The sequence below is a fragment of the Epargyreus clarus genome, unplaced genomic scaffold (genome assembly GCF_041222505.1).
Source record: "Epargyreus clarus isolate Ecla_fem2 unplaced genomic scaffold, WU_Ecla_fem_2.2 ptg000004l, whole genome shotgun sequence".
Classification (NCBI taxonomy): domain Eukaryota; kingdom Metazoa; phylum Arthropoda; class Insecta; order Lepidoptera; family Hesperiidae; genus Epargyreus; species Epargyreus clarus.
The window spans coordinates 2,562,359-2,577,750 of NW_027332212.1; the positions used below are offsets into that span (position 1 = coordinate 2,562,359).

Genomic DNA, 15,392 nt, shown 5'->3' on the forward strand with positions numbered 1-15,392 from the left:
AGTGTAACTGTATTGAGTTTTATTGTTTCTTTTAATTGTATATTTTCGCTGCACGTCAAAGTAGTTCATACTTAAATTAGAAATCGTTATCATAATTATAATACTACTCTAGTAGAAACTCGATTAAGCGAAGTGTTTGTTGTCGTACGGCAATCGGATTGTCGAAAATCTGGATAGTTGAGTTTATGAAGAAAAGCTATTCTACCCGACTGAGTAAGGTAATGTTTTTCGACCGTATGTTTGTATGAATGTCTTATTCCTTGGCAAGCCCAAACGTTTTCACGAATTTTGATATATTATTATGTGTCGTTGGATTCATTTAAATTGCGGGAATAACATTAGCTATATTTTTAAGCAATCGAGTCTTTGGTTTTATAGTAACTTTCTAGTAGCGATTTGTAGACTGTCGTCGCCAAATCGCGATGTAGCATCGATGCAATCGCCAAAACGCGAATCGACGATGCTTAATGTAGCTGATCTACAAGTCATTACAAAGTTATAGTCCACGTAAAACTGCTAGTAGCTCTGAATGTAGACATGAATCGCGTCGCCATAGCAAATTGTATGACTACACTTGCTCGCAACAACTTCAGAGCGGAATTTATCATTAGTATTATTAAATTATGTGATTGCTTACAATACTTTTTTTAATAATAGACTTAGGTGGAGCCATTGGTCTAGACGCCACTTATCATTTAAAGATCTAGTATGTATGTAGCCTAAATGGTTTCGTGGATTTTGACGAATGGGTGCTGTTAGATTTGTCTTAATCACAAGAGCACAATAATAGAATAGGCCAACCCATGAGTTTTTAAGCCTTTTTTAAATCTTACTAATGACTAAATTTTCTAAATCAAGACTTCTTCACATCAAGTTTCAATGGTTGTGGTAGTGTCACGTTTTTCGTTGCTTTTTTTTTTAATTTTCATAATTTTAATTGCAATCATTTTTAAGTTTTCCTTTATTTCAAAATAATTATCAATTTTTTTTATTGCTTCAAAAGTATAAGCGGGTTTATGTCACACGAGCTATAAAATAGTATACGATACTTGTGACAAAAGTAGCCTATTATGTGCACGGCGTTTAGCACCCTCGCTGCGCTCGGGCGCTAACTTCACGCCGTGCAAAAATAGTCTACTTTGGCCACGCGTATCGTAATGTACTATTTATAAACAGTGTTTATAAACAAATGTTGCCTAATGAATACAAGGCTAGTATGCCCTTACGTTGCTACGGAATATATGGTTGTACTTGTGCGCAACAACTTCAGCTCAGCAAACTAGCAGTTTAACGCGTACTATAGTAATATAATGTTTTATTATTTCGTCAAAAGTAAAGTTACTCTTTGGAAACCTTCTAGGAAGCTGGAAAGAACGGAACTCGTAAGGATGAATAAAAAGAAAGCATTATTTTCTGCATGTATTTGTATTACAAGTAGAGCTTATACAAAAACAAGTTCTAAAAAAGGTTTTTTTATTTTCGGCATTAAATTGATGTGTTCTACACATTCGAACTTTGTACTTCCTGCCTTAGAAGGCACATTTAAATCTTTTTAACATTGTCACAGACAAAAATGGTAGTGATTACACCGTTACGGTTTGGTAAGATATAAACAACGAACTACCATTATTACGATTAGACGAAGCTCATAATCTATAGTTATTGATGCACACAAAAGATAATAAATTCAAGTGTTTATATAGGCCATTAATACTGTATAACTTTTATATGAGGACAAATTGTATTAAAAATACATATTATATTAATCATTTTCGTACCCATAGAACTCGAATAGTTTATTTTTAAAATGTATCTTAGAGTAGTAAAATATGGCAACACTTAAAATATTTTATCTGTGGCGCATACAATATAGATTAATAAAAATAATAACAGAATGATCACATTACGCTCTGGGCACAGCACTACGCGTGTACCGTCTACAACTATTTCCATAAATAATTTACAACTTACAACAATTCTTAACTAATGCAACAACATTCGCTTCGAGCGAACCGTTTGGGGTTTTCACAACTCGTTTACCGTTTGGCACTAACACAAAGGCATAGACTAAAATGGCGCTACTTGTCAACAGATAAAAAATGGTTTTTATAAAAGAGATAAAATGAAATAATTATGAAAGTGCTATTTAGAAAATGTCATAGTATATTTTAACAATTGTATGTGAACCAAAAAATATCAATTTACTTATAAAATTGAGTCAATCTTAAGTTTACATAAAAAATGTACTTGGACGGCTTTTAGTCTATGACATGGATTAGTGTTGTTTATTTTATATTCGAAATATCGTATTCGAGCATCTGCAATAACAATTTCCTGATTCGAAATGCTGATTAAAAGTTGGAATAATATAAGCAAGGACTGTAGGTGTCACTGGACGGTAACTTTTCAGTAAAATCTTGGACCCAACAACATTATCACCTTTCACACGTCTCTGTTACACGATCAAGCTTTAAAATTAAAATAAACAATACTTTATGGTACATAGTAATAAAATTTGTAATAAATATCAAGTTGAAAAGCCGATTCGATACAAGTTCCGAGAATATTTGTTTACATAAGATTTTATCACAGCCTTATTGATGTGCGCTTGCGTATTTTTTTTGAACTAAATAAATAATGTTATAAAGTTAAAAAGACTGCATCCAAGAAAGTGTATAAAGATAAGAAATAGTTAACGCTACGCGAGTATGAGTTGTATACATTAAAGTGGGAGCAACAACCGATACTATTCGAATCGGTACATTGCAAAAACAGTCACCAACGAATATATCCGTGGAACTCGTATCAAGTCGAGCTCGGCAAATTTCAAAATCTAAATATCCGACTTCCGCGGTGTTACCAGTTAAAAATAACTGTCAAGTCGTTTTTTAAATAAATATCTGGCCTATAGTCCGATTCATAATTAGGTGTCTAAAATGTAAATAAAGGTGTTGACCTATCAAGAACATATGTTTCAAATGGTAGTTTCTTATTTTTGACGATATTAAAGTAATACAACAATATTATTTAATAATATAAATAATAATTACTAAATATCCGGGGGGGTATTCACTCCCTCGAGATCCGAATAATCCCTACCCAGTCCCATATTGCAAACGCAGACGCGGCATATGAGAGACCGGTGGGTACGAAGTCCCATCTTGCTTGAACACCTAATTATGAATCGGAGTATAGATAACGGTGATTTAGCCGTTTCAGTGTTGCCAGTTGCCGAGCTGTCCGTGTTACTGCGCCGTCTCCGCTTGGCTCTGGTTCTTGGCGGCCTTGCGCTCCTGCTTGACGGCCTTCTTCTCGGCGGCCTTCTTGGCGATCGCCTCGTCCTCGGCGGGGTTGTCCCAGTCCTGCCGCCGCCCCGACCCGAACACGTTGTAAAAGGTCGCGCAGAATATGTACACACCGCCCGCGATGTAGAACACTTTTCGCCATTGGGCTTGGGTTGGCTGGAATAAACATATTTATGCATAAATATTCGTCTAGGTCTGTTTGACGCTGCTATCATAATTATAACTTATGTTTGATTAAACCAGAAATATTATCTAATGGAAATTATTTGAAAACTTTTGTAAGGCGGGGCTCTGACTACACGGGTTCACTTTAACTTTCTGCGGGATACTGGGGATTTCTTTCTCAAAATTCGAGCGCGATGCATATTTAGAATGTGGATACTTTTATTATTACAATACATGTTTTTTATAACACTTACCCTGCCTTCAATGATGTAGCCGGCGACTATGGGTGCGAGAAGACCAGTCAAGTTGGCCAGGCAGTTGGTAAACGCCATCAGGATACCCGCGAAGCGAGGTGAGATGTCCAAGTGATTGACCTGTAGAGAGAATAGAACATATGTAATAATAAAACTTGCAATGTTTTTAACACTTAATGCTATTCCTCCCGTGTTTTAAAATCTCACTTAATTTTCATCATTTTAATTGGTCCTGTATCGCTTAGAAACCTGCCGTCTTCAGGCCAGTGTTCTACCTAATTGAACCTTTGCTCTTCGCCTATGTCTATACGTGGTCATTACCCAAAAAGCCATTCTTCTTCTTCCATTAGTATATTTCGTCGTGCTATAAGACTGGACCATTAATATTTTAGCACCCTAATTATTAACAGAAATAGCATTAGGTAAAGCTATGTGGGTAAGTTTATTAGTAGTGGGTACTTGTGCGTGAAATCGTGAAACCATCAAATTCATCCGCAAACCGATGTAAACCATTTCAAAAAAAATCCAACTGCTATAAAACCGTTCAAATTACCTTGAAACCGGAGTAGATACCGCCGTTGAGTCCGACGCCGATGGCGAGTGTGGCGACGGTGGCGGCGGGGTTGCAGCCCGTGTTCGCCGCTATGAACAACCCGATCGCGGGACCGTATTCACCTGGAAAATAAATAATTGTACATTAATTATTGGTCAAATTAAAAGGGAAAGTATCGACAGCCACTTTTCGTTTTTTCGCCATATGTGCGTTGCTTACAAATTAAATTAAAGTCAAATAAACATAGGGTGGTTAAAAAGCAAATCATCGATAAAAGTATCAATGATAAAATAAAGTTACAATCATATCAAAATACACCTATGGACGTATTGTGGGTACCACGAACATAAAACAAACATTAACTTAATTTTTTTAGAACCTGAATAAAGGTGGTTGAAATTGAACTCGAACTCTCATTGGTTCGACTACGGAGTTACCATCGCCACATTTAACTTTGCCCTAAAATAACTACTAAATACTACTGTAATCTGGTTTGAATCATTTTTTCAGGGGTGTCATGCTACTGTGGCGGATCCCCAATCCTGTTTAGGGCTGATTGCAGTTATCCATAGTAATGGGGACATACCATCAAGTAGGCTCCTTGACGTTTGCTGATGAAAATAAATAATAAAGTTCTTACCGATACTGTTAATGATCTTCCTGACTTGAGTATGGTTGAACCGGCCACTCGACAGCATCCAATCAGCCACCACCGAGATGAACATGGAGAACAACCACATGCACAGGTAGGGGAGGGCGGATACGAAGCCGTTCTGGAAATTAAAAAAATATATGTTTTAGAGTCCAAAAAAGATCTTTCTTCTAAGTGGTTAGCTTTACCCATTAATTAAAGTTCTTAGAAGTCTACTGATGGACATAGACCACCCCAAATACTGTAGTATTGGGGAGGTAGGTATGCGTATTGTGGTGACTACACAATAACTTTGCAGGAAAACTCTTTATCTCCTGGATTTAATTCTTAAGTCGAGTTTTACGATATCCATGAAACAAGATCAAAGTAAGTTTGAGTAGACTTTTTAAAGTTCAAAATATGTTTTGACTTTTTAAAGTCTCCCTTTACGGAAAAGTTTCGCCAACTTCAGCCATTATGAATGTCTATCGGTATAGATAAAACAAACATAAATTAACGGAGTTGTGTTTTATTTACGTACAAATAACATTATGTTTTCGCATTCTTAAAAGCTTATCTACGTTTCGTCAAAATCAAACAGACGATTGCCTTTCCATCTTTGCATACTATTTAATGAAATGTAAATAAAATGACGCAGAAATGACATCAACAAATGACACATTGTAATGGCTTAATTTGCGTTAAATCGAAATAACTGGAATAATGGGCTATCTGGAAAACAAATGTGTTAATCTGTTTAAACTGTAACGATGTGGATGCGGAAAGATAATAATGACGAATTCATATGACGCGGATTCTGTTTATTTTTTCATGATCTGTTTTGTGTGAGTCAAATATTTCTCATTTTAATGCAACAATTTGGTTATGTAGTTCTAGAAAATTGTAATGGATTACCAATATTGAGAATTTATTTCGTCGTTACTGGCTAACTGTCCAATAAAATATGAAGTTCGAATGCCAAAGGCATATATGAAGGCAGTAGAAATCTACATGGTTTGATTGCTGTATACCGGACCCTATAACATAACTATCTTTCTGTCGCAGTCAAACACACAAACGGAAGACAGAAGTGCATAAAACCCATCCTGTTTTACGTTACATCCTAATAGCGGACAGCCATAAAGAATTTAACCCATAAAACGTATTTCCTTTGATATACGCAACATCTGGCATAAACACAGTCGTATTTCAGTGGGATCCAATAAGTACGGTACGCGATGTGATTCAGAGGGTCAATTGGATGAACCGCCTCTTGACCCCTTGACAGTTAGCATGATTGATGATACCAGCCAGCTATATATAAATGGCACGAGTCGGGGAGAGTCACGATTCATTCGATTAGTGTCGGCTGGATTCGATATTAAATTTCATACGTTACTTGGTAAAATTGATCATGATTCGACACAATAGTAAAAAAATCCTGCTGCTGCTGATTTCAATCGATTTAAAAAAGTAAAAGATACTCAAGTATTTTTAGAGAAGTATGCTTATTTTAAACCACAGAAAGCCCAATCATTCGTATGATTTCCTAAGTACCAAAATTATGTACCAAAATTATGTTTTTTTTTTTAAATTAATATTTAAATAGTGCTTAATTTCTTAGCAATAGCCATATTAATCACTTAATATTATTTCCTCCTTCTCAATTTTTTCTTACACTGGTACGGCCAGATATAATTTGTAAAATGAGGAGAGACCCCGCCAGAGTGGGCGATCAGCTTTAAATAGGCTCAAATTGGCGGCCAATTTGCAAATTCGCAAAAATAACCCGCATCAAAGCTTTATGTAAGGCGAAGTTGACGCAAATGTGACGTCAAAGTATAATATTATAAGCCCAGTGATATATTACACTACCTATTAACCCAGTACGTTTCCAGTGACTAAGATACTCGTACAATCATTAGGTTAGATATTTATATTACTGATTCAGGTAGATTTCTGAGGAGAAAATACATACATAAATAATAATACTAATGTTCGAAATAATTCATAGTCTTTTGTTGTTACTTGCTTGGTAATTTGATAAAATTAGTTATCCTTACTAATATTATAAATCCGAAAGTAACTCTGTCTGTCTGTCTGTTTGTCTCTTCTTCACGCCTAAACCACTGAACCGATTTTAATGAAATTTTATACAAAGATAGTCTAAAACCCGAGAAAGGACATAGGATAGTTTTTATCCCGGAAATCCTACGGGAACTAGGGATGGCGATCTAAGATCGATTAATCGGAGAATCGATCTTTTGGACCAAAAAGTCGATTATTTTAATCGATATTAGTAATGGATTTGATCAAGTGATGATCTTTAGCAAAGTTGTTGTTCATGAGCCCACGAAGGTTTTAGAGTTGGTACGATCAATTTTCGCCGGATGGCGCCACTGTCATTCCAATGAAGATATGAATTTTCAGTTTTATGTATGTTAGTATATTATGTTATATTATTTTCTTTTAAACGCAGGCGAAGCCGCGGGCAAAAACTAGTAATAAATAAAACCTTCTAATTTGAACCCTATAAATACTTATTACTATAAAGCATTTTAACATTAAGTTTACTCGACTTATTGAAAAATAAAAAACCTAAGAAAGTACTTACAGCCTTCTCCTTTTTCGAAGTACATAAAAATATGTTATCTGTTTTAACTTTCATCACACTAATCAACAAATTTGACGTTCTATTCTTCAAATGAATAGCAACATTTTTGTAGGAGTTTTTACATTTTGTACTACCTTTACTTTTTTGTAGTACCTTTTTGAGCACAAATCCCAACTCCTTCGATAGGTCTTGGATCAAAAAAGAAGATATAAAATCACTCACATCTTTGATGGAGAAGTGCAGCACTTGTCGCATGAAGGTCGGCAGCTCGGTCATGAGGGTCTCGTAGCCGTAGTTCTGGCCCATGTGCGCTAACATGATGGCCCAGAAGGGCATCGACAACAGGATCTTCTTCCACGGGATCGCTGGTGACTGGTTGAAAAAAAAATATGTTTAATCTAAATGGTGGAGCCACTACCATATGGACGACACGTAGTTTCGGGTTTCGGATTCGATTCCCGGCTAAGCATGTATTTCGGGGTCTGGTTTGTTTACTTATTTTTGTATGTTAAGGAAACACTGTGAATCTTAGTGTAAATTGTTTTTTCTTTTTTTTATAATATGGGAGTAGCAGACGAGCCTGCAGTCCACCTGATGGTAAGTGGCTACTGCCGCCCATGGACATCTGTAATCAACCCCAGATAGGATTAGATATTCCTAGATGAAGTCGGCCACAGGTGCGCCGCTACCCTTGAGGACTAAGCTGGAACACCTCGGAAAAGTATGTCTCCCTTACCACACCCTTCAAAACAGAACACAGCAGCGCTCAAAACTGATGTTATGAGACAGAAAAAGGTGTGGCGGTGGTGCCGCCGGAGTCGAACCACAAAGGGTTCTACCACCTTCAATCTATGTATGTACAGTGTACACTAAGATTCTTTAAACGATAGTAAAAGTTAAAAAAAAACCTTCTTAATTGGACTAAACTACTAAATCCGAAACAACACATACATTATATAACGGTAAATGCACACTACACTCTCATTTATAAGGGTATACTCACACTAGACCCCGCCGCTCCCCATAGCGAGCTAAGGATATACTTCTTCTCCGTCTCCTTGATCCTGGGACACGTCTCCGGGTCCTCGGAGACAAAGAATAGGAAGCCCAGGCACCACACGGTCCCGATTAGGCCAAACACATAGAAGATGGAAGGCCAACCCCCAGCGAAACCATACGCTGACAGAAGACCAGAGAGCGGCATTGATATTACTGTGCCGAATTGAGCGCCTGCAAATAGAATGATAGGTTAGTTTCTCTCTATATTAAGCATGGATGTTTCTATACAACTAGGAGGGGTCTGAAGGACCATTCGCTTCAACAATGATGATGAATGATGAAGAAAGGTTAGGTTGGGTTAAGTTAGGATATAACTGAGCCGAATTGAGCGTCTAAAAACTAATCAATTGTAGCTGCTCTTTTAGGTCCACTGCTGGACACGTGTCTTTCCCAACATCTAGATATCTCAGACCGTAAACTTTCAAAATCCTTGCACGGACCGATATAGCCACAAACGAATAGTAAACAAACAAACTTAAAATACATCAAAGCCAACATAACAAGACTCCAGGTGTACCAATTTGTCAGTGTACCCTAGCACAAACAAGTCAACACGATGATAGTAGTACAAAATATATGTATGCTTACCAGCGTAAACAGCTGCGCCCATCCGACTCCTCTCGTTGGGCGGGATCCATTTGGCCAACATCGCGTGAGAACATGGCACTATAGGCCCCTGGAGAAAGAAAATTACATGTAAAACACAAGTATTCTTATTATAAATGCGTCAAACAAGAAGAAGAACGTGCTTTTAAATATCACCATCAACCTTTTATTGTTCCACGGCTGTTACAGCATCTTCTCAGAATGAGAAGGGTTAACTTCGCTCTATTCAAGTGAGAATTTGTAGACCTTAGACATCTTCATTTTTATTAAGAAACACCATACACTCTGTATCCACCCATTACTTCAGAAAGCATGTATAATTATTCATTTTAACTACAATCCCTATTAAGGTTTGGTTTCAAGTGTCAGCAGTAGCCATACACATCAAGTAGTTGCTGCTATTTCTTACATACAACCAAATATCAGATTAACTCCGCATTGAATGTGATACACTTCAATCTAAACTCCTCTCTATGAGCTACCATGAGCTACAGTGGTCACAATCTCATGTTACTCCTGACATAAAAAAATGTGACTCACCTCCCCAAGACCCTGTATGAAACGGACTAAGATGAGCCACTTGTAGTCAGCCTCAGCGGCGATGGGCACCAACAGACCGAACACAGAGTTGATCAACATGCCCACACCAAGGAACAACCGCGCACCGAACCTGTGAACAAAAATGAATTATGAACAAAGTGCTGCTAAACATAAACTTATTAGTATAATGATTTTTAAAGGTATATGTTAGAGAACTTTTATAGCGTGATTCAGGGTACATGTGTCGCCATCTGTTGTGATACTTTTGTAGAATAACTTGAGGAATAATTCGATGGTTTATCGCGCATACATCTCAGCTACTCGAAAGTAGTCCTAATATTTTGAAATTGATTCATTTCTTAGAAATAAGATTAAGTAAGTACTTAAGAAATCGTTATCTAAATACTTGACATAACCATTTCCGTTTTTGATAAATAATGCCTGAAGTATCAATACGTTTCTTTTTCTAAAATAATCCACAAGTATCCCGATCTTATGAGAAAATAAATGGTCACCTTACTCTTGTTGTAAAATTATGTTACAAATAGTGATGTATGTGTGTATTGTCTGTGGTATATTGTACTATAACACTAGATATACGTCATAATGATAATTGGATACCTTCTAAGAGTACCTGCCTATTGTAGCGGCAATCAACTTTTGAAATCTTCCGTAATGTGATTTCAGTGTTACATTTGTAGTAGACTTGTGCTAGCAACTCTCAAATTTATGCAATATAACATTTATAATTATTATAAATATGAAGTTACATTTAAATGAAAACTTTTATTATAATCTAAAACTTATAGAGACAAATCCAATAATCTAAAACACGTTAAAGATATCTTACTATGACTAGCATTTTGAATTTCTGATCCACTCTCAGATCAGATGAATAATACCATATTATTGCATCGTCTTTGAATTTACATATTTACTTCAAACATCATAATTTGAAATTACTATTTATGTACTTCATTACTAGGTTCCTACTACAAGTTCAAAAGTTGAAATTTTTTCTAGGCAATAATTGTGAATTTAAAAAGTTTGGTAGGCTAAGATTTTAGATTATTACTAACGAGTGACAATAATCTGATACAAGCATATTAAAAACGCATAGTTTAGTAAAAACAATAATAATTATTAATAAAAAGCCAGTAATAATTATAATAATAACATCGTTATCTCAAATATGTAAAGCGCCATCTATTATCGTGAAAGTAGGAAGAGCAACAATGTGTAAATCAGGCATCATGCCAACTGAATATATTTAAACTGATTTTGAAACATGCACAAAATGATTTTACCGATAACTCCTGTTAAATATATAACGTGTAAGGTGATATAAATTTGAGACTAATAAAACTTTGAACGAATAAAGAAGGGTTTCTGTTCCTGAACAAACACTTAGACCACATAAAAATGAAATCAAAGAACTGAATATATTTCCGTTAATTATATAAAGAAAACTCACGATCACGTACGTTTTCAAACTACTCGTGAAGAACGAAATCAAAAGCAGTCCTTTCACCCCTACCACAGACAGATACTCATATGCACACGTTAATCTTGTGACACTTATTATTGTATCAATGGTTAAAAATATCGAAGAAAAGATTTAAGCATACCATTTCTGTCAATGTGCGTAATATACATGAATTATGCATACATACACATACAAATCATTCCGATTGCAAACTACAAAGCAGAATCTCAGATGAGGTGCTTTATACGATATCAAATGGTAATAACAAACCTTTTAGACAGAATACCGAAGGGTATTTGTGTGATGACGTATCCGTAGAAGAATGATGACAGGATGTACCCTTGGAGTGTTGACGACCACGCGAAGTTTCCATCTTGAGCTTGTACCGCCTGAAAGACAATTAAAACATATATTCTTTTATCAAAAATGTAGTTAAGGAGCATGCAGTCCATCTGGTTATAAGAACAAGTAGAAGTCACTATAGTTCATGGGCTTCTGTAAGAAAGAAGGTATTCTGAGGTTGGTGGATCTAGACACCACGTCCATACCTATTTCTGTAATATAATAGCAGTGTATTGCTGCTAAACTTAGTAATCAAAGGTACATCACAACTGTGGTCGACCGTAGATAAAACTCCAACCCTATTTGTGGTTCATTACAGCCGCCCGTTTGCCGCTCAATGACATTGAGCAGCATAAACCATCGCTAAATAAGAATAGGACGTAGGAAACCATCATGATCGTTTTAGGGAATCTTGATTCGATAACATTACCATGGTAGAAATTCTATTTGAATATTACTAATATATTTTAACAAATTTTCCCTAAACCAAACTTTTTCTATCACTTCAGCAGTAAGTTTTTTGTACTACCTATTTAGTTTGATGCTCATCAAATTTTCGTTTAAGATACTTACGCTAGTCTTATTACCGACATCCCCACACTCAGTATCAACGATCTCCTTGTCAATAGCCAAGGCGGAGTGGTTCACCATGGCCACGATGGCCACCGACATGTTAGTCCTCATGATGTACGCGTTCGCCATCCCGAGGAACAGCATGAACGTCACCCAGTGACGCATGCCCAGGCCACCTGGAAAAGAAGAAAAACATTTAAATATGGTACGCGACGTTTATTTGGATTCGGAATGTCACAAGTCATCGAAGTTTCGGATCCATAAACCTAAACCCAAAATAATACATCAGTTCTTGATCTGAGAGAAGACCCGTTTCCAAGTGTTTGATGCAGCCAAAAGTCGGACAATATAGAATCAGCGTTAACAATCATAAAATAAAAAAGCTGTCCTGTAAAGTACCCAGGAGATATCAGTAAAGAATGACCGAAAAGAGAGTATTCAACACCTTAAGCAATCTACAAAAACATTCTAAATGCGAGTCAGACTGCTCGGACCTATCTCAGTAGGTTGTACCACTGATGGTTTCTGATAAATACACAACACATAGCGTGTTATGTATTTACCAAAACCAATTTTCTTTATCATTCACTTCCGGGCTCGTGTGAGACGCAAAAATGTATATATTTAGCCAGTTTTTATGAGGAAAACAGTTTGCGTACAAGACAGTGGCAGCGGCGTGCAGAAATTGGCAATGCGGCGGAGTATGACCGCCAACACGTCAGTTACGAAGTTACGGTATTAGTTAGGTGTGTTCTTCTAAAATGGTTTTTATTTTTAGAGGGTAACGTAGATAAAGATATTAAAACATGTAGTCGTAATTTAATAGCTTTGAGAGTAGTGCGTTTCTTTGTGAGTTTGGTTTAGCAGATTTTGAGGTGTGAAGTTGTAAAGATGAGGTTTAAGTTATTAATATTTTATCGTTACACAAGTACAATATTTTATTAAAAGAAAGGACTTTATTGTAGCATGAAAATTCAAAAACTAGTTAAAATTAAACCACGATTATATAAATGACGACGTCAACCCATTACTGTCTCAGTGCTAGGCACAGGTGTCTTTTTAGAATGAGAAGGATTGGTTGAAGGAATGAATTGTAGTGATTGAAACTCTGATTTTTCAAACTTTGTGTGTATTAGAAATTAATGATTTATCTTTGAATTTAAATGCTTTGAACATCACGGAGGGAAACATCGTCCACCAATACGCACTTGGCTAGTGCAGCGGACTATGACCTTATCCTTCTCACATAGAATTAGAAAGTTAATTATTTAAACTAGTACTGGTCGCGGACCGACTTCTTGCCAAAAAAATTAGATCTTGATAACCCTTCAATTCCAAAAGTATTTCATCCTTCCATCTGGACCCAACCATATATTCACAAAATATCATTAAAATCGATTGAGCTGTTCCAGACATCAATTGTATGAACATTAATCTATGTATATAAACTTACATATGAGCTAGCCGACGTCATTATTACCTTACATATCTTTTTACAAAGTTTAGTTAGTTTTCCCTGAGGCTGAACCTCAGGAATTTCTAGGGCAATTTCCCTGCTCCGTGCTCTTACATATCTTACAGACGAGGATTCCATTGCAAGAAATGTGAGTGAAAAAATTCTAAGACTACGAAGGCAACATTTTTTGACGTTTAATCATGTGACATCTTTTAGTTTTTGTTATGTCTACGTAAGTAGGTACTTAATGTTTTTTTATTATTGTACATTTCAGGCAAAGGAAGGTTCCTTATAAGTGCATTATCATCGTAAGTGTTATTTCTTTTTTAATTGAAAGGATTTTTCTTAGTTGTTGTATTATTACCTAAAGGATCAGCTTTCTCGTCATTATACAATTACCTCCCAAAGGGCTTCTTCAAAATTACGTAAGAAAATGGCGCAAAAATAATCAAAATTGGGAACATTTATTTAATCATTGTTTATTTTTTCTTTCTCTATTGTTTCTATTTTTACTTTTAAAGTATTCTGGCTAGATGATACTGAATAACATATTAACATTATAAAATTATGTGAAAATCTGACGAATGCCAACATTGATGCTAAGATTTCAGCAGTTTATTTTTAGGAAAAACTAAATCAACGGAAAGACGCAACTGGCTGTTTACAAAACCGAAAATTGTAATTAATCAAAAGACCAAGTTTTGAATAAACAAATGCATATATGATTTGTTTCAGTAAATGGTGTATACCAAAACGGAGATTTTTGTATTGTAAATAGCGAGCGGCGACTAAAAGTATGTTCATTTGTGTTTACAATTTTTATTGGAATAAATTATATCTTAAAATGCGCCACACAAGATGAGTCATATGTTGGGTGACGAGGGTGTCTAGGGTTGTAAGTACGTAGCACGCCAAGTAATTTGTCATAACTTCATAAGTAATGACGTCATCAAATTATTAACGTTTTCGACATGCAATTACATATAAAGAAACAAGTTTGTATCCATTTTGTTTGCAGCTTTGTATTTAGCTGGGATAGTAAAATTGTTAAGTAAATTTAAGCCTTTGATGGGTAGAAATTGGTTGAGATTTCTTATTTACCTACTAACAAGTCAAAGTCCATAAATATAGCAATTACAGGTTTATGTATAAGTAACAATTACATATTAATTACGATTATAAATACCGTGAATCTCTAGAAGATATCGTACAAGTTTCGATTGCGACACTATAGGGCTTCGGTCATTGCTACCCCTTTTAGAGGCCGGCGGGCGCCACCTTGAGTGGTCGCCTTGTTAAATAAGGGGTTGTTAATTTGAACGGTCGCCTGGTTTTGTACAGGAGTTGTTTGTTTATTACCGACTTTGTGGTTTATTGTTTAATGGAATTACGCAAACGCGCATTTAATCCTTATACGAAAATCCGTTCTACTCTCTTTCATATTATTATTGATGCCGAAATTCCGCGCTGGTTTTTATAAGTGTGTAAATACTGATTGATTAACATTATGAGGCGACAATAATAATGACAGTTACGTCAGGAGTAAAGAATTCATGATCGACTTCAGGTCGAACCCGTTGTAGATAAATGGATTTGATCATAAATATGCTGAAAGACTAAACATTATAACATAGATACATAGAAACCAAAGCTATACCGATGACTAAGTTAGAACGTCTCGTGATAGTCCTACTACTCATTTCAAAGTAGAACACGTGAGCATTTATAACTGTTATTGTAACGCAAGAAATGTAGGACCTTTTATCCCTTTCTGCCCTTTATTTTCATAAGTAGGAAATGCTAAGACG

At 35.8% G+C, this 15,392-nt stretch overlaps 1 protein-coding gene across 2 annotated transcripts in view; it reads right to left on the minus strand.

The window, feature by feature from the left end:
* Positions 1–1,406: 1,406 nt before the first annotated feature.
* Picot (putative inorganic phosphate cotransporter protein picot) overlaps positions 1,407–15,392 on the minus strand; it is an 81,027-nt gene continuing 67,041 nt past the window's right edge. For both annotated transcript variants that reach the window (XM_073092917.1, XM_073092915.1), the window contains exons 2-11: positions 12,129–12,304; positions 11,484–11,602; positions 9,728–9,857; positions 9,170–9,257; positions 8,526–8,752; positions 7,745–7,894; positions 4,918–5,050; positions 4,278–4,399; positions 3,725–3,844; positions 1,407–3,461 (exon numbers count right to left, since the gene is read on the minus strand). In XM_073092917.1, coding sequence (XP_072949018.1) covers positions 3,246–3,461; positions 3,725–3,844; positions 4,278–4,399; positions 4,918–5,050; positions 7,745–7,894; positions 8,526–8,752; positions 9,170–9,257; positions 9,728–9,857; positions 11,484–11,602; positions 12,129–12,304 — 1,481 coding nt within the window. In that variant the 3' untranslated portion in view covers positions 1,407–3,245. The remainder of the gene's footprint in view (positions 3,462–3,724; positions 3,845–4,277; positions 4,400–4,917; positions 5,051–7,744; positions 7,895–8,525; positions 8,753–9,169; positions 9,258–9,727; positions 9,858–11,483; positions 11,603–12,128; positions 12,305–15,392) is intronic.